Genomic DNA, 19217 nt, shown 5'->3' with positions numbered 1-19217 from the left:
GGCTCCAGGTGCAAGTGGACACTGTCCTTCCAGCTCAGCTGGCACTCGCTTCCCTTGTTGTGCCTGTTACCATCCCTGCAGAAAGCTGGTATCAGCCCATCTCCAGCCAGATCCGCTCAGCACACGTCCCGGCGGCGGTGCTGGGAGCAGTGTCACCCCGGCGAGCCCGGGTGCCTTGTCCACACGGTCAGGGTTGAGGAACAACCGCGGGGCAGGGGAGGAGGCGAGCAGTGGTACCCCAACCCGGTGCAGGCCCTGCTGCGGCCCTGGCGTCTTGGAAACACCGGGCTCCCTTCCCACGTTTCTCTCCCAGCTCCCCGCTACCCTGGCTATTTGCAGGAGGGTCTGTTTCTCCTGCTGCAGTAATTAAGGCTGTGCAGCCATTAGGAGAAGGCCGGGAGCAGAGCACAACGTGTCGCTTGTCATTATCGGTGCGGCAGCCGGCAATTAAAAGCGCGGCCGCTCAAATCTTTGCTCTTCAGGTGCGGGCTCAGAAATGGCACCAGAAATGCAATGTAACAACGGCACGTACAAACAGTTGCCCTTCAATTAGGGATATTTGGATTTTGAACCTCTGTGAGTCATTAATAAATGTTGTTTAATCACTAAAGGAAAACAAAGCAGAAGAAATGTGCGGGAGGTGGCAGCGTGGTGTTACCTGACACAGCTCGCACCCGCTGCTGCCTCCCGCTCTGGCTGCCCCGGCTTTGTTTTTAAAGGGCACAACGTCACCAACTGATGGAAAAAAACAGCAAAAATTATTCCTGTACGCAAAGCAAGCCCTCCCAGGTCACTGGAAAACGATCTGTCCGTCTTGGGAAGGTTTATCCTGTGTGCAGTGAAATTTTCAGGCACGCAGTGCGCAGATAAATCCCTCGTGCTAAGACACTTTTTACCGGCTTTTTTTCTGTGGTCGCGTGGGAAGACCTGCCTTCTGCTCAGCACCTGGCTTCCGAGGGTGCCAGTAAAAGCATCCAGCCACTGCCAATGTCTGAAGCTGAGCGAGATGAACCCCGCTGGTTTTGGGAAGGCAGGACCAGCTCCCCAGGATGATTGTGCCCCTGATTCCTGTTGAAATGGCTGGAAGTGTCCGCAATCCCCTGAGAATTCGGGGCCAGGGCAGGAGTACCCCCTCACCCCCTTGCTATTCACCCACAAATAGCAGCAGAAGCTCTTGGACCCACTGCCCTGCTGCCAACATAACCCCGTCCAGTGCCTTCAGCCCCCCACATCTTCCCACTGGGCTCAGCGGGTGATGAGGGAGTGCTAACAGTAAATTGGCAGCACTGATTAACCCGTGCCATCCGACTCTGTCTCTGCAGTGGCTACGACTTCGACTATGACTATTACAGAGATGACTTCTACGACAGGTGAGCAGGGCGGGGTCAGAGGGGCTTTTTGTGGGGCAAGATCCTCCCCACAGCGCGGCTTCTGCCGTGGGGAGCGAGGTGGGTGCAGGGTGGTCCAGCCCAGCGCGGCGTGGTGCGATGGCCAGGCTGTGCCCAGCACCACTTGGGTTCCGGCTGTGCCGGCACGGCAGGGCTGGGGGTGCTGCTGGGGTGCTTCACCCCCCACCATCCTTCCCCCCAACTCCAGGCTCTTCGAGTACCGGGGCCGAGTTTCCCCGGTGCCCAGGGTGGTTCCCGTGAAGCGGCCGAGGGTCACCATCCCTCTCGTCCGGCGCGTGAAGGCGACACTCCCCGTCAAGCTCTTCGCCAGATCGGCCGCCATCGCCAACAGCTCGGCCAAGCTGAAGCGTGAGTATGTGCGCGGGGTGCAGCGGGACGGCGTGGGGACTGCCCGTCCCCAGGCGGTCACCCACAGGCTCCCGGGGAAAAACCTTAAAAAAACCAAAATATCTGGAAACAGCAGCCCAACTGAGGGCCTTTCAGAAGCCCAGGGGCTGCGGATGTGGCAGGGGAGGGTGCGTGTACAACCTGAGCTGCCAAAGCCTGGTGCCAGCCCCCACGATGTGCCAGGACAACAGATATGCAGGGTTTTTTGGGTGCATGCGACCACCCACAGCCCCTCCGAGCCTTCCCTGCTGGAGCCGTAGGAGCAGCGGGGCAGGCAGAGGGGTGAGGCGGGCACCTCGGGTGCTCTGCGGGGCACTGAATACCTTTATTTTTTCCTTCCTTCCTCCCAAGTGAAGTGCAGCGAGCTGCAAACGATCAAAACAGAGCTGACCCAGATCAAATCCAACATTGACGCGCTCCTGGGCCGTCTGGAGCAGATTGCTGAAGAACAGAAGCAGTCCGCAGGTCGGTGTGCGTGCGCGGATGCCGCAGGGCTGGTCTGAGAACTGGAAAAGTCCATCGAGCATCCTCCAGGCTCCGGCGGCCAACTGTCGGCCCCCAGGTTCCAGCGTGGAATCACAGGCCAAAATTCAGTGCCAGAGTTCCCCAAATTACACAACTGCGTTTTTAAATGATGAGATTTTTTTTTTCTTTTGTCATATAGTTTGTATTCTTTCTTGTTTGCTTTGTCTGTTCTATTATTCTGTATCTATTCTGTTCTGTTCTATTCTATTCTGGTTTATTCTGTTCTATTCCATTCTAATCTAATCTGCCGCCCACACTCCCTCCAAGGGATGCAGACCCATGACCTGCTCTGCCCTCTCCAGAGTTGCTTTCAGGCAGCTTCCTCAAAAATCAGCAAAACTTCCCATTGCAGAAAAAAACCCTGAGATCCATTATTTACCTACCACCGGAATCTGGGGGCCTGCTGGAGTGGAGTCATCGGGCCCCGGCCATTGCGTCCCCCGGCCCCTGATCCTGGTGCCTCTTGTTCTCGCAGAGGTACGGAAGAAGGCGGAAGGCAGCAAAAGCGAAATCTCGCCAGAGGACACGGCGTCAGAGGCGGAGGTCAACGCGGAGGAGCCGCTGAATGGGGACGAGGGCGAGGAAGAGGGGCTCGCGCGGGATGAGGGTGAAGATGAACTGGTAAGAGAGGTGGGGTGGTACATCCCTCCAGCCAAAGGAGTTCAGTAACGGACCACAGCTACTAAATCCCCAGAAAAATAGCTTTTCCTTCCTCAAAGGGAATTGTTGTGTTTAAATGCCATGATCGTTCACAGCTCGTTCTTTCACACTGCTCTGCTTCTTGCCACAGCATTGATGTAGCAAATGCCTGTGGAGACGCTGAGGAACCATGGTTGGCTCTTGAAATTCAGCCCGTATCCCCGATTTCACAACTGTTAATTAACAATTAAAACAAACTGCTCTGCTCCCAAGCAATTCTCCGATGGATTGGAACATATGGCAAAGACAGGCCATGGTACATTAACGGTGCCTTCCTCCTGCGTGTGTTTGCGATGCCGTTTGGTACGGACATCAAACGGCGCACTGTGAGGTCTGAGCAAGCCCTGCCTGCTGTGCTGTGCAGCGCAGCGAGGGCGGCACGCGAGCATGGCTGTTCTGCTGTCGTGCACACGTCAGCCCCCTTGGTGTTAGTCCTGCCCTGAACAAGGACGCTCCCAGTGAACCCTGGGAGGACATTCTGTGCCTACAAAGCATCCGGATGGCAGCTCTGTTGCTGGGTACTCCGATGGCAGGGGTAATCCAGGGCGCTGTATTGCCTCCGGCAGCACTGTGGTTTATCCCAAATTACACCTCCTGTGAGAACAGGATTAGCTCCAGCGCCAGGCAGAGGGCAAGGAGGGGGCTGGGGTGGGAGGTGGCCCTGCTTGCTGCCTCTTCCCCAGGACCGTGGCCCAGGAAGCCGGGCTGGCTGGCACGGCTCTCCCACAGAGGCTTGGGGCAGGCTCTGAGCCAACGCCAACCATCCCCTGCGACAGCTCTGCTCCATCCCCACCCCAGCACTGGTGACAGGATGAAGCGAGGATGAAGCTCAGCATCCCTTTCTGCTTCCTCCCCCCCCGTCGCTGGGGGTGACCGCACTGCGTTGCACACACACGATGCTCTTCCTGGGGCCACAAAGCTCCTCCAGCTCAAAACACTCCCCAGCTTGTTTGTGCTCCTCTGCTGTGCCCCAGCTTAGTCATGATGGATGGGGGGTCTGAACGGGGTCTGTCGGCTGGTTTGGTTTCTGGGGCCTCATTGCTGAGGTCCATGACTCCTGCTGAATCTGAGAGAGGGCTAAGGAGCGCCATCCCAAGAGGTGCACTAAAGAAGAAAGGCAAAAGCTGCCTGTCTCTGTGTCGGGTGGTATCAGGCAGGCCAGGTCTGAATTACAGCAGCGGGAACAGGTGGGAGAAATTAGAGGGGAACCTGCTGATGCTAACGATGATAAAGGTGCACACAGTCTGTCAACAAAAACGTGTGGCCTTCGCTGCCGTTGGTGGGGTAAGAAGACAGAGTGGAGAGCTGTCTGCTGGCCATGATTTGAGAAGAGCTGGTCTTCATTAGGAGCAGAGGAACGAGGTGATTGTTTCAGCTCCCTTCCACCTCTTTGCTGCAGCTCTCTGGTCCGAAGTGGCACTGAGATCAGCACTGTTTCCCTGCCAGCGTCAGACGGGCTCACCCTGCGCAGCGTGCAGCAGGTTAACGTGAGCTGTGCGTCTGCAGGGATGTGCTCTTCAGCACCGCAAGCGACTCACAAAAGCCATCCTTTAGATTTTGCTCCTGACCTCACAACACTGAACAGCTTTGAAGGCTTTCCGGTTCCTGGGGAGCGGCTCCTTTATCCCGAGTCTCTTCGGCTTACACACATCAGCGTGCCTTCCCCGCCCGCCGTCCATGGATGTGGTGCCACACCAGTCCCTAAAACATCTTCTGCCCTTGGCTCTGAGGGGCAGCGATGTCATAGAATCATAGAATCATAGAATGGTTAGGGTTGGAAGGGACCTTCAAAGGTCATCTAGTCACAGGAGGAGAGTGAGAGGTCGCTCAGACAGAGCTGATCTGGAAGTTTATTGAGTTCTAACCGGTAAACTGAGGTGTGAAATATTTAGTAAGCACGGTTGGATTGGTGGGCAGCACTCTGTGTGGGATACACAGATGATCGTGTAAGCTTACTGTCCTTATCTTCAATGTTACGTGCATGAAAAAAAAGTTTACTCGCTGAGCACAGCCCAGTTGGTTCAAACAGGAGTGCAGCCATCGCAAGCGGGAAGGACGTAGTCTCCGCAAGGCAGGCACCAGCCCTGCCACCACTTGGGCAGTGCCAGCGCGGAGGCATCCCTGCTGTGACCCTCTTCCCATGGGGACAAGTGGGGGACATCAGCTGGACTTGGGCCTAGGTCCCACCTGGACCCTGGGTGGCTGCTGGGGCCCTGAGCATCCCTGTTCCTAGGGGAGTTCGCTGACCCAGACCTCATGTGAAGACACCTACAGCTAAGCAGAGTGGTGCCTCACACCCCAGCTGGGTTGGGGAGGGAGCGTTCTAGACCCCAGGGGAGTCGGACACACAATTTCCACTGACAGTCAGTGCTTCCTTTCAGCCCCACTTCCAGCGCAGAGTTGGCTGCCCTGGTTTTGTGCACAAATCTCTGCTTGGCCTTAGTGAAGCTTCCAGCATCACCTGGGAAACCAAGTCCAAACTACGGGCTGCAGCGCACAGGAAGAAGGGCGGAAGTGCCCCCCCACCACTCCCAGCATGAGTTTGTGCCGTTTTCAGAGAGGGCAGGCGGGAAAGGAGCTCTGTGCAGGAAGGATGGAGTAGGGAATGCTTCGTTCCCACAGGCTCTGCCACGATGCTCCGGGACCAGTGGACCACCTTGGCCTTTTCCATGTGCTTTGTCACTGGGTCCCTTGGTCCCCTGCCCCCCCGAGCAGTGAGCGGACACGTTCCCTAGCCTTGCTTTTGCTGCTTGGACCTACAGATGCTCTTCTCACTCCACCATTGCGCACTGGAGGGTTGGCTCTATATTCCTCCTGGGTGGCTCAGCTCTGCTTTCCATCTTGTTCCTGCCTTTTCCTGTAGAAAAAAAGCTCGGTTGGGAGCTGTGCATCCCCGCTGGCCTCCTGCCACACCTGCCCGACTGTCATCAGAACAGGCTGTTCTTGTGCTTCAAGGAAGCTGTCCTTGAAGATGACCCAGATGCTCTGGCCTCTGGAGCTGTCTCCCATAGGATTTTGCCAAGCAGATCCCTGAACAACCCAAAATCTGCTCTCTAAGGTTCGGGGGTTTGATTCTGCTGTTTATCTTCGTCACTTCTCTCAGGATACTCAGCTTCACAGTCTCGTGGCTGCTGCAGCCAAGACTTCTCTCCATCTTCTCATCTTTGACCAGTTCTTCCTTGGTCATCAGTAACAGCCCAGAAGAATGTCTCCTCTGGTCAGCTGGTCAGTCAGCTGTGTCAAGAAATGGTTCTTGATGCTCTCCAGAAATCCTGGGTTGCTTGCACGCAGCCCTGCTGCCCTCCCACCAGATGCTGGGGTGGTTGACATCCCCCAGGAGAAGAAGGGCCTGTGATCAGGCAGCTTCCTGCGGCCGTTCGGAGGAGACTTCGTGTCAGGTGGGCTGCAGCAGGTGCCTGCTGTGCTGTCACTGGTGGTGTCTGTCCCCTGAGCCTCACCCGCAGGCTCTCTGCTGACTTGTCACCTGTTCCCAGGCAGAGCCCTGTCCACCTGGGCTGTGCCTTGGCCCAGAGCACGTGCCACCTCACCTGCCTTCCCTGCAGAGCTGGTTCCCAGGATGCTCCCAGCTCTGTAATTGTGGAGAAGGAGCCTCTGTTCTGGTGCCAGGAGTCATGAGCCTCCAGACTTCCCTCTCCTGGGAGTCTCCATCCCAGCTCCTTTGCGCGTAGTCTGCAGCCGTCCCTTCCCAAGCGCTGCAGGCCTGAGGCTTTTCTCCTGTATGGTCTCCACAATGACCCCGTTGTCTCCCTGGCTGTGAAATCTCTTTCTCCTCCCCAGTGCCCTGTAAGCCAGCCTGCTGCTGACCAGGCTGGGACTGGGCTCCCCTGCCTCTCATTCCCAATTACCCAGCGTCCCCTGCAGACGTCTCCTGGATCCGTTTCCATGTCTAAAACACCACGAAGTTTGGCCCGTGCAGGAGATGACATACTGAAATAAAGTAATAAAGCACCCAGTTCTGTTAATGGGATGGCATTGCAGAACGGCTCCGAGAGCTGGACGGCCACGTGCCGTGCTTTCCGAACCGCTGTTGCACGGGGAGCAGGTCAGCACGCCGGCACTGTTACCATGGCCTTTGGAGCGGTGAATACGACGAGTGGTACCATTCTGGAGGATGAGTTCTGCTGCAAACTGGGACCAGTTTCTGTGTTCAGCAGCAGAGTCACAACATCGTGCGCGATTTGCCACTGTGGACCAACCGCACCTTCGCGTCACCAGGCAGTTCCGTAAAGTGGGAATGCCCGTGCGGGCCGTTCCCAGGTCCCAGATGAACTTCTCACAGTGCTACAGCAAGGTGTGAGCTGTGCAAGGACACCCAGTACCCTTTATGGAAGTGCTGAGCATGGACTTCGCCTGGCCGTGCACAAATGAGGTGGCCAGTGTGAGCACGGCAACGCGTGCCACAGGCTCAGCCCTCCCCCGGGACGTGGCCACGGGAGCTGCTGACTGGGGTGGCCCAGATCGGACACCAGACTTTACACAAGAAAGGGTGGGCTTAGTTTCATCCCGGTCCCTTTGGGGTTCAGCAGGAGCCAGACTTCAAAATCCAAGAGGGGATCACACATCCCAGGTGTGTTTGGCAGAGCCCTTCCAGAATAAGGAGCCAGAGGAAGTTTTTGTTTTACCTGGGGCTGTGTCTGCCAAAAACCACAGCCGTGCAGCCCGGGGCCACATCAGGTGTGTTGTGGGACCTCCACCACTCCAAGCCACCTGACACTGCTCACAGTGTCCCAGCTGGTCACCACACAGGAGGTGTCACGGTGTCCCAGGCAGGGCAGGAGGGACGTGTGATGATTTTCTGTTTCTGATTCCCTTTTCCCTCCAGGAGAACAGCCGTTACACAGACGTGGAGGATGCCAGGCTACAGTAACCAGGTACAGCTCTCACACGGCTTTCTAGAGGCTGGTTCTGAGCAGAAGTGTCCAGCTCTGGAGCCCCAAACATCAGAAGAACATGGACCTGTTGGAGAGGGTCCAGAGGAGGCCATGCAGATGCTGAGAGGGCTGGAGCCCCTCTGCTGTGAGGCCAGGCTGGGAGAGCTGGGGCTGTTCAGCCTGGAGAAGAGGAGGCTCCGGGGAGACCTTAGAGCGGCCTCCCAGTGCCTAAAGGGGGCTGCAGGAAAGATGGGGAGAGACTCTTCAGCAGGGCCTCGTGTGACAGGACGAGGGGCAATGGTTTTAAAATAGAGGGAGGCAGATTCAGACTGGATATAAGGGAGAAATTTTTTACGCTGAGGGTGGTGGGACACTGGCCCAGGTTGCCCAGAGAGGCGGTGGATGCCCCATCCCTGGAAACATCCCAGGCCAGGTTGGCCGGGGCTCTGAGCAACCTGATCTGGTTGGAGATGTCCCTGCTTCTGGCAGGGGGCTTGGGCTGGGTGGGCTTTAACAGTCCCTTCCAACCAAAACCATTCTGTGATTCTATGATTCCACGCACGTTGAGGTGGGCGGTTGTGGTTGCAGAAGATGCTCTTTTCCACTCATCCTCTGTTTTCCCAGTGCTGAGCCTGGCTGCCCAGCTGGGTCACCGATCAGCCCCTCACTCCCTTTCCTAAATCACAAATCTTTGAGGTTCAAGGCAAATGATGTCCCTTCCCTCCCCTCTTCTCTCCTGTCAGCCCGTTCAGAGCAGCAGTGAGCAACAGCGTGAGGAAGGCACACGGCTGAACCCTGTCCTGGCCCCTTGAGCACAACAAGCCAAGTCGAAGTGCTGCTGTCATCTCTACCTGGCATTCAAAAGGAGAAACACGGCCCAACATCGTCCATCCATCTGCAAAGCAAAGACAAAGCCAACTCATCATCCCAGTGAACCCCCGTGGCCCCGGGCAGCGGATGGGGAGGAACCAGACCCTGCGCAATCCACAGCCATCACTGACCGGCTGCACCACCAAACCAGTCAGAGACGTTACAGACTTTTCTGTAGGAGAGCAGGGAGAGCCGAGCCTAACCCAAAAAAGGACTTCTTTTATCCTGTGTTAGGTGACAGCCGGAGCATTTGCTAACTGGGGGGAAGTACTGGCTCAGTTGGGACAATTTGTGTTCTCATGCTGAAGGTCATGTTGAGGAAGAGGGTGTGTGGTGAGCTCTCCTCCCAGAATGGTCCCCTCCTGTCACGGCTCTTTTTCCCCATGAGCTGCCGCGGGTACACGATCACTTCCAGGTGGAAAGGAGCCGGGGCTGGTGCGTGTGCAACTGCTTGAAGAGAGGGGACGGGGAAGGGAAGCTGCCTGCAGAAAAGCAAGCGATCCCAAGCAGGAGAAACAAAGCAAACATCATCTTCAAGGGTTTGGGCTCCTCATTGTCCACTGGGAAAGCACTGGGTAAAGGCTGAGCAAGTCTCTGTTGAGCAAGGGGATGCAAGCCTGTGGGGATGAGACCCTTTTCTTGGAACAGCAGCTCCCTGAAAGGGCTGTAACCCACCCACTTCTCCAGCCCAGCACCCCTTCCTTCCCCAGGGTGCTCGTGTCTCCTCTTGCCCCAGCCTCACCACGTCATTGCACCGATCGGGTGCAGCCAGAGAGCGGCATGCCAGCTCCCGCGCCTGACTGCGACGGCCGTGCTCCATCTCCAGGCTGAGGGGTCTGCGCACAGTGACAGCGCACCTGAGCGTGGCGGGACCGGTACCGGTTAGCACCCCGAGCACCATGCATGCGGGCGTGCCAGCACCTCCCCGCCTGCCCTGACCTGAGCCGCTCTTCACCCACGCCACCTCCTGCGAGCAAAGGCTGCAGTGGCCCGCACAGGGCTCGTCGCGGGAGCTCCCTCACACCACAGCGCCCAAGGGAGCTCTCAGCCTTTCTCTTCTCATCCGTGCCTCCTTCGGGGGCTCACCCGGTTTTTCTGAGTTCAGGGACAGGTGGGACCGACTCACACAGCACTTTATTCAGATCAGACGCGTCCTGCCCGTCTCCCCTGCTCCCCTCCAAAACACACATGCATCTCAGTGCTTTGAATTTGGAACGGCATCTGCAGCTTCTCCTTGGTCAAACCCTCCCACGAAACGTGTGGGTCCCAGGTCGCAGGGAGTGATCTGAAGGGGACCCCGCTTTCTGCCCCAGCGCTCAGAGCCAGATCTCATCCATGGCATCTCTCCTTGGAGGGTGAAGGGGAAAACCGCTCCTGGGGGCCGTGCTTCCCTCCACCGAGGGCCGTCCTGGAGCAAGCATGGCTCGTGAAGCACAATCTTTTCTTTGCATTTCTTAGTTTCAAATAATTCCTGAGGGATTAAAGGGGTAACCGTGCTCTCCCCACCTTTTCCCAGAGACTGTACAATTTATTCGCTGTGTTGCACTGAGCCGTTGTAGAGCTGGTTCCTAGGCTTTGGGAGATGAGCTGCAGGTTTTGCTATGAACTGACTGCGATGCTGATGTCTGGGAGAGAGGTGACCTTGTACATAAAATCCTGTATAATAAAAGAAAGAAATCTAACACGCTTTTACTCTCTTCTGTCATATACACACACTATTTTTTCCTCTGCTTCAGACAAGGCAGTTTTTTTTCCCTTTCTCAGCTTCAGCTGTGCCCACAGAATTTCCGTTCCCTCGCACGAGGTATATCCCGCTGGGCTGAGCAAAGCATCTGGGTTCACAGGGGCTCTTGGTCTTTTCCTCTGGAGGCCTGGAAATGCATTTGGCACAGGAGAGCGGGGTACAAATCCAGGCCTTTAATCCCTGAACTTTGCACTGGTCCAGCTCATAACAGACCAGAAAAACGAAGCTGCTGTTCGTTTGCACAAGGCACTGGTGCTAATAAACGCTCCTTAAGCACAACATCCTCTGGCCATCTCCCCAAACCTTTCCTCCTACCACGCTTTCAATGCTTTTTTTAAGTTCCCAGTGCTAGAAAGTTTTAAAATGCAATGGTAATGGTTTTAAAATAAAAGAGGGTAGATTCAGACTGGACATAAGGGAGAAATTTTTTACGCTGAGGGTGGTGGAGCACTGTCCCAGGTTGCCCAGAGAGGGGGTGGATGCCCCATCCCTGGAAACATTCCAGGCCAGGTTGGCCGGGGCTGTGAGCAACCTGATCTGGTTGGAGATGTCCCTGCTTCTGGCAGGGGGGTTGGACTGGGTGGGCTTTAGAGGTGCCTTCCCACCCAAACCATTCTGTGATTCTGTGAAAGTTGTCTGCTGAGCCCGGCCTGAGCCGCCATCCAGCACTGGAGGGCAAAGCTGGCTGCTGCCTCTGTTCAAGGTCACAGTGAGTCCGGAGGTGTTTGCACATCCATCCGTCCTGCCATCAGTCACCAGTTCCCCTCAAGATGAGAAAAGCAGCATGGTCAGACTAATGGCCATGGTCAGACTTCTTTGTGGCTAGGAAGAAGTAGGAAATACATGGGGGAAACAAAAAGAAAAAAGGCAAGTCAAAATATTTGGCTATCAAGACGATTAAAGTCAGCCCGATCTTTGGTGCATTGAGCTGTGTACCTGGGCTGTGAGAGTGACCATGGCTCCGTGCCTCAGAGGAGGGCAACACTTCCCCGCTTCATCCCCACTCTGAGCCCCTGTCTCAGCGGGCTGGGGCCGGGCAATCACAGCACAGTGCAGCTCATCAGCTTTAGGCCATTGAGCACGGTCAAGGTCTCCTAGCAAACAACGGGTTTGCTTTTGTTAATTATTTTGGGGGGAGAGTGAGGGATTTTGGGAGCACTCATGCAGGCCCCTGTATGGTAATTAACTGTGAATGGCTGTAGATAGAGCCTCGATGAAACATGTTCTGGGTTTTCATGTTCATTGCATGGCCCTTCCCAAGGCATTTTAAATAGCCATGACACTAAGGGATCCGTCAGATCTCGTTAGCTCTGGAATGACTATAAAGGGGTCCCACCCTTCATGCACCCAACCTCCTTTTCCATGATCCAGGGTCCCCGCAGTCGCTCCCTGTAAAGCATCCCTGCCCTGCTGGGACGTGGGAAGGCGAGGGCTGGGCCAGTCCTTTCTCCCCAGCATCTCCCCGGGGCAAACCCAACATCTGCACTTTCTGAAGAAAGCCGCTCAACATCAACTGAGCAACTCAACTGAACATACGCGCAGTTTCCATCTTGTGTACTGCAAAAAAAATGCTTTGTGAAAGCCTTTCCCCACCACCCACAAAGGCAAGATCTCCTTACCATCTGCCCTGGGCCTCATTTGGCTTCTCACGTTCGCCGCACTGCTTCTTGCCATAGCATCTGCCTTCAGTGGCGACGGCAGCACGGTCTTTGCTGAAAAGAAAACCGAAGCTCTCAGTGCCTGCTGCCTTACCTGCACCTCTGAAAGGAAACATGAAATGTGTGAGGTTGCCACACTTTGAGCTTAAATGCACTGCTCTGGATGGGAACAGCAGAGGTGCGTGAAGTTTTGGTGACATGCTGGCCTCAGCCGTCGTTAGAGCAATAGAGCGGGGAACCTTCAGTCCCACATCCTCCTCCTATGCGGTTCTCGACACGGAAAGACAGCCGGGCCGAAACCCCCGCAATCTCGCATTCAGTTTGAGTCAGAAGATGCAACAAAAGCCCCCACTGACTTTAATAAATCCTATTAACAGTAACGAGCACCACGGCTAAAGTCTGTGCAGCGCTTTGAAATACTTCAGTTACTGCAGCTGTAACAGGACCCCTTCTCTGGGGAATTTGTAAAAGCCAGTTGCTGCCTCTAAGAGTTCTCTTATCCTTCCTGCATTGTCTTCCCATGATCTGCAGGAGATTTAATTCCATATTTTTCCTCTTCTCAAGAAAGCTGTGGAAACATTTGGAGATGAGTTTGAGAACCCCAGGGGCTCCTGGTGGAGCCCCGTGGCTGCTGGGTGGGCTGCAAGCGGCTGGGTGGGAACACTTTCAGCCGCTCTGGAGCGCACACCATCACACCCTGGGCACAGCGTAAGCAGCTCCTTGAGGCCAAGGAGAAAATTTCCAGCATTAGGACCATGACCAAAACCTGGGAGGCTTCAGGAACTTCATCTGCATATCTCCTTTGATAAAATTGCTTTGGGTGCACAAGGTGGCGTCACGTATATCCATTTAAACTTACCCATTAAAGACCAGTCTGGCAGTGGGGTCCAGAGACCCAAATGCAGCATCCTACCCCATCGCGATGCAGAAGCCCGGCAGCACACGAGAGCTGTGGTCCTCACAGACAGGTCCAGCCCCCACCACAGGTCCACACAACCACATGAGCAGCCCCAGAGCGCGGCAGCACCACGTTCCCAGGGGCAAAAGTGAAGATGGCCACGTGCGAGCAGAGCTGGCTTGTAACGCTGCGTCACAGGGGGAAAGAGCATGGGGACATAACACAAAAAATTAGGAATTGTTTGCATATCAGCATCTAATATAGTATTTCAGGAACTGCATTAAGAGCTTGATGTGAGGGGAGTTCAGGCTGGGCAGGAAGAGCCGCAGAAGGAATAGGACAAAAGCAGAATAATCTTGACCATACCAGAGTGAGCTATCTTTGTACCTAGAAGCTCTTCTAAATGAATTCACATACACATACACACATTCCCATACACACCTACCCACATCCGTACATTTGTGTATGAACAAGGAACCAGAAACCATTTTTGTGCACTTCTGGCCAACACAGCCACCTGGGATGGGCGTTTGCTTTCAAAAGCCTAAACTTCAAGGGCCACTGGAGAGATAAAAGGAGAAACAAAGATGTGTTAACAGCAGTGTGAGAAAGTGGGTTTAAACTAAAAGGACAGAAAAAAAAAAAAGAAAAAAAAAGAAAAAAAAAGTAGATACTAAGAGAAGTAGCAGCACAGGCACCCAACTCTCCAGGCCACCACCTGTGGTCGCAGCCCTCAGTGTAACCCAGCAGACAAGTACCCCATGGAATTTCCAGTTCTCACGGTTCTGACACACGGGACATCCTAGGGACCCTTGCTCCAGCCTCACCGATTCCTGCCACATCCCTGCACATGCAATACAGTTTTCCCAAGAAGGCCATCATAAAAATTTCTCTTCCTTCCTTGCAACACCAGGCGCGTTCCCCAGGCTGCGGAGCTCAGGCTGGGTCAGCACAACGCTGCAGGCAGGAGGATGGGGATCGGAGCGGCGCTGCCTTCACGGGGACTGGGTCACTGGTGGGAAAGTGGCTCAGACCACGGCTGAGATGGACAATGCTGACACCACAAACCCAACATTGGAATTCAAAAGCTTCAGAACTGTAATAGCAAGAGCAAGGACAAAAGATGCATTTGGCTTCTCCAATTCACTCCACGTCCAGCTTTCAAAAATCAAGCACTGCTTTTGTTACTCCTCCTCATTGCTTTCAGCTCGTGCCTTAACGGATCTAAATTATTCCCCCAGCAGGCAAAGTGGTTCCCAGCGGCAGAATGTACGAAACCTGCACCAAATTTGGGAGGGAGGTTCTGAAACCGGCTGGTAACAGCGCAGAACCGGCTGGCCAGGGCAGAACCCATAGCACTCATCCGCAGGAGGTGCACTGCGTCGGTCATGGGTTTAAGACTATTTCTGTGTCTCATACCGTGTCACTATAACAAACAAAACTTTCCGGTTTTATTGCCATCGTTTCAGCTCTTTGTATGGTAAAAGTCAGCTTTTTCCGTTAATTATAAATATATATGTTGAAAATAGCTGGTATGGTGCTGTCTTTCTACAGTATCACACTAGAGACCATTTCCCAGGTTATAATTTTTGTTGTGGGATCATTTTCCAATCCAAGACAGATCTCTGCTCTTTTCTTACCAAATGAAAAATAACTGCATTGGCAAAGGGGAAGCAAGGCTCCCTGCCTTTCCAGCCACATGCGAGAGTCCTGTGTCCTCCCACGCTGCAGCCAGGAACTGTCCCAACAGGATGGGGTTTGCATCCTGATATCCACCTTTGCTGTCCATCACCACTGGCTGCGTATGGAGAACATCTGCCTTGGGAAACTGCTACACACACAGCGCGGAGCAGCCCGAAGAGCCCGCTGAGCTTCAGCCAGAAAAGAACCCGTAAGAACGTGACTGCACAGGGGATGTGCAAAGAGCAACTCGACTCCGAGATGGAAACCCCTGCTTATACCCTAACTCACATGTGGCGATTAAACCATACGGACAGCACTGGGTAGAACAGAGCACACGTGGTCTAAACCCTCTGTACGCCACAAGGCGAGGACGGGCTGTAGTCATGGCTTGGCAGAGCACTCGACGGGAACGCAGAGGGATGTGCTGTCGCTGTGGGCTGCGTCAGTTCCTACCTCTGTCTTGTTCCCATCAGCTCTGCTCCTCACAGCACTCCCCTCTGCTCTTCCTCTGGTTCCTCGCCTCTTTCTAAGCATTGTTTCAACCCACAAGGCTGCGGATATCCAAGACCCCCTGTGAATATCACACTCTTCTGGAAAACATTCAATGCGTAACAGGCAAAAAGCATGGTGCACTGCGCATTAAATCCAAACTGGAAAGGTAACTCTGATACATGCAATCACCTTTTTAACAACAGAGCTCTCAAACAGCATTTCAGGGTTGCAGGAATATTAACCCAGAACCCATGCCTCTGCACGCACAAACCGATACCTTTGTGATCGATTTTCTTAGGTTTTTTTCCTCTCTGGCATTTGCAGACATGCCCAATTCCCATCTTTCGCATTAAGTTGAACCTTATTTTTTCATTACCTACATATTTCCTTTCTATCTTCAAGAACCTTTCAGCCTTCACAGCAAAACCGTGCTCTGCTGCATTGGATGATCACAGCTCCAGCTCTGATAAAATGGCAGCAGCAGGACTGCGGCGGCGGCAGGAGTTGCGCGATGCCAGCCCAGGGACAGCTTGGGCTGCAGAGGGGAGGTCAGCCTGGCCAGGAGGAGCTCAGAGCCACAACGGTGCCAACGCTCCCCGTGTTTGCTTGGAGTTTCCTTCTGCTGAGCCGTTCAGGGAGAGGAGGACAGCACAGCTGGGACATCCACTCCAGATCTGCACCCTGTGCTCCACCTTGGCCCTCTCCTTACCGCTCAGAAGATCCCCTTCATATCCATGAATGCTGAAAGAGAGTGGATTCTGTCTCCTGATTTTGGCCAGCTCAGAGGAGACCTCTGCCCACAGCATCTCCATGAGGTGCAGACAAGGCTCCAGTCCAGTACGCTCCTCATTCTCCAAGCCCGAGTATGTTCTTGTTCGGGGCAGGATTTAACAGCCACCTCCCTCATCCAGAACAAAGTGGAGAGGGAAACAATGTGCTTCAGCACGCAGCTTAAATTAATTTGAGAGAGGGGAGTAGGTCTGGAATTAAGAACAAACTGTCATGTAAAAAAAAAATTTGAGACCACATGGCCGGCCCCAAGCAACCGCTCTCTAACAGGGAAGCCTCAATGGCAACCACAGCCTCAAACATAAGTAACAATTAAGAGAACCTGAGATCTTTCACAGCTCCTTCAGAAGAAAAAAAGAAAGCAATGCAATCCTCCCTGCTGGCTGGGACTACGTAGGAGAGCAACCCATTTTCTGAGGATGGCAGAAAGTGTGGAGACAATGCAGCAAACAAAAACGTTTTAAGCTTTGTTTCAGATGAGCTCACATTTCCCAGAACTTATTTTTTTTCATGTTCATGGTGGAAAAAAAGGCTATTTTAGTGCAGAGCAAAACATAGCACAAGGCCTGCAGCAGGCTCTGAGGATTGTGAGCAGCATAGAAAGACTTTTCAGCTCACAAAACTAGAAAAAAAAATTGAAAATTTAATTTTTACTTGCCTTCTGTGCCTTGTTTTCAAAATGAATCGCATCTAGCTTTTCTCCCTGTAACGAAGGCAATCAAACTCCCTTTTCTTTTCCTTTTTCAATGAAAATCAATATTCTCAGAAGAGGATTGAAGCATCAGAAGCACCAAGATCCAGCTGTGTCAGCCAGCACTGCTGACAGTTAGGGCACAAGCACGTTGTGCCATGGAAGTCACACAGTCCTGCTCCGGGCCAAGCGCAATGTTTCTACGCGGAAGACAGAAATACACAAAACCCGTGGGATAATCAGCCAAAGCAAGATGCAGTTATGACAGTTTTATTTCAGAAATATGTAGCTGTTTGCAACAGGTAAAAAGGAAGGAGGAACAGCAAGCTTACCCAGCGAGGAATGACCCTGGCACTACAGTCACAAGCAGAAGGGAAGTGAGAAAGTCTTTTTCCTCCTGCAAGGAAAAGCCAATTCCTCATCTCTATCAGGCAGCCACACATTTCCAGGGCCAGCCCGAATTTCTACTTCTGTATAAAGAAGTATGGCTGCTCCCTTGCGCTTGTGAGGGGGCTAACAGCACAGGGCCAGCAATGCTCTTCTATACAGCATACAGAAGAATGTTTAGTGTATATATAATACCTATGTGAATACGTATGCATCTCTATATTCATATATGGTGAAACACCTCCAGTAAAACCTCAGTCGCCCTAGGCTCTGCCTACAGACTAAGAGACTGCCTGAATTGCCTCTGGAGGCACTTCCCCCTCTTATTATTATTGACTTACAAAGAGCTGAAAAAACTGGATTTCTTAGCCGAGGGAGTGGAGCCAGGTGAGGTCCCTTCAAGCCAAAGGCTTTTACAGGTGAGACAGCAAGTGTTAAAGATCAGCAGGAGCCCTTGAACCTGTTTCTCTTTAGGAATTCCCAATTTCCAAGCTTCTTTCAAAAGCCTTTTTCCTCCTCCTGTCACAAGATCATTTAAGCAACTGACCAGGATCAGAGCAACCGTTCCTCTCCATCAGCTCTCTGCATTTGAAGGTGCACTGAGGGAAAGGACACAGAGAGCTGTGCTCCGTTCTCTGCCATAGAATTTTATTGTTTATCCAAAATCCTTTTAGCTATTAGCCCAAATCAGAGCCATTCGAGAAGGGTTTTCCCAAGGCTGACAGACCCCTGGGACTAGAGCAAGCCGTGACATGCGTTATCTGCCAAAATCCCCTACAAAGCCGGAAAGCAGAATGCAAGGCAGAGCCATACAGGTCCAACCTAACCCTGGCCGATCCCCACAAACGCTGTGGGGATTCAAACACCTGCAGACTTCAGCTGTACAACCCCTCTGCACTGCTGGAGAAGCTCGAGAGAGGCTTTCATCAGGACCTGACCCCCATCTCTAACCTGGGCTTTTCCAGCCGTTTTCCTCCAGGGACACAGAACTGCCCATTTTCCGCATCATTTGAGTCCTTCGTGTTTCTAGGGAAGAGGGAGATAAGTGGCTGGAAAAACACAACAGGTAACAGGACGGCTCAGGAGCAGGATAAGCAAACCCAGACTCCCCATCCAGGGTTACAGCACAGCCCCTCCAGACCGACGTCCCACCCCGGCAGGGGCCAGGAACGGGTTGCTCAGGGAAGAGCTTGCACTGGAGCAGCCAGGGTGCGAAGCCACATACTGCAAGGGCAACCACTTGTCAAACGGACAGCTACAGAAAGTTATATTCTTGGGCAATACGGGACTAACCTTTACTATGGCAAAACCAATCTAAAAATAGAAAAGCAAGCAATTATTTTGGAAGCTGCTGTGGTTTTGCAGTTTGTTGTCCATCCAGGCTGAAGCTGAAGTGGTAATTCTTGTGCAGCTGCTATTTTCTGTTAAACATTTGCCTTCAATTCTTTCTCAAACCTTGGCCTCTCACTCGCTAGGATTCTCTTCCACTAGTCTGGTAATCTGGAATAAACCTCTAGGAAAAAGACTGAGCAAGGAGGCAGAAGAGATAGCTGGAAAAATGTTATTTGAAAGACGAACAGATAAATTCTAATGAATCTTAGCTGTCAACATCACACTCAACTTCATAACTCTTGGCTTTCGGAGCTTTCCCGCTGTTTCTATTTCCGTACCTCCTCCACCAGACACCATCATATCATACACACTTTCGCCTGACTACAGCAGAACATCCCATGCAATTCGTGACAAACCTTGTCCTGTTTTCAGCAGCAGCTTTGAAAGTCTGCTCTTTCTTCTCCTTGCTTACAATCTTTGGTGACCAAGTTTCCCTGTCACGCAGGCCCACAACTAACACAAAGCAGGGATTTTAGGGTGTGGTGTGCATGGCCGGAAGACACAATGCATGATGACCCATACACAGTACTAACCAGAAATCCCCCGCTCTCAATGGAAAATTTATAAATCCTTTTCCTTCTTTATGCCATTGCTGGTTATAAAAATACTACTGCTTTGATTAAATCCTTGCTCTGGCCAGAAGCTTCCATGAAGAGTTTACTGTTATGAAAATAAGGGAGATTACAGAGTTATTTCAGCAG

The 19217-nt window shown here is 53.1% G+C and overlaps 1 protein-coding gene and 1 long non-coding RNA gene across 7 annotated transcripts in view; one reads left to right on the top strand and one right to left on the bottom strand.

Annotated features, from left to right (window-relative positions):
* Nucleotides 1-10464, top strand: part of RALY (RALY heterogeneous nuclear ribonucleoprotein) — a 117643-nt gene extending 107179 nt beyond the window's left edge. For both annotated transcript variants that reach the window (XM_086760536.1, XM_086760535.1), the window contains 6 exons: nt 1323-1370; nt 1597-1757; nt 2148-2261; nt 2797-2942; nt 7864-7912; nt 8656-10464. In XM_086760536.1, coding sequence (XP_086616662.1) covers nt 1323-1370; nt 1597-1757; nt 2148-2261; nt 2797-2942; nt 7864-7908 — 514 coding nt within the window. In that variant the 3' untranslated portion in view covers nt 7909-7912; nt 8656-10464. The remainder of the gene's footprint in view (nt 1-1322; nt 1371-1596; nt 1758-2147; nt 2262-2796; nt 2943-7863; nt 7913-8655) is intronic.
* LOC147598686 (uncharacterized) lies at nt 9899-17960 on the bottom strand. Of its 5 annotated transcripts, none has more exons than XR_015260318.1 (5): nt 16705-17960; nt 12146-16237; nt 11463-11620; nt 10495-11348; nt 9899-10407 (listed from the first exon to the last, which is right to left on the bottom strand). It is a non-coding gene; the product is annotated as an uncharacterized LOC147598686 (long non-coding RNA). The 5 variants fall into 5 exon arrangements; XR_015260320.1 differs by having other exon boundaries at nt 11463-12286; nt 13044-16237; XR_015260317.1 differs by having other exon boundaries at nt 11463-16237; nt 16705-16937; nt 17070-17960.
* Nucleotides 17961-19217: the final 1257 nt, after the last annotated feature.

Source organism: Chlamydotis macqueenii, chromosome 16 (assembly GCF_036417535.1).
Source record: "Chlamydotis macqueenii isolate bChlMac1 chromosome 16, bChlMac1.mat, whole genome shotgun sequence".
Lineage (NCBI taxonomy): Eukaryota > Metazoa > Chordata > Aves > Otidiformes > Otididae > Chlamydotis > Chlamydotis macqueenii.
This window is presented reverse-complemented; position numbering and strand designations above follow the sequence as displayed.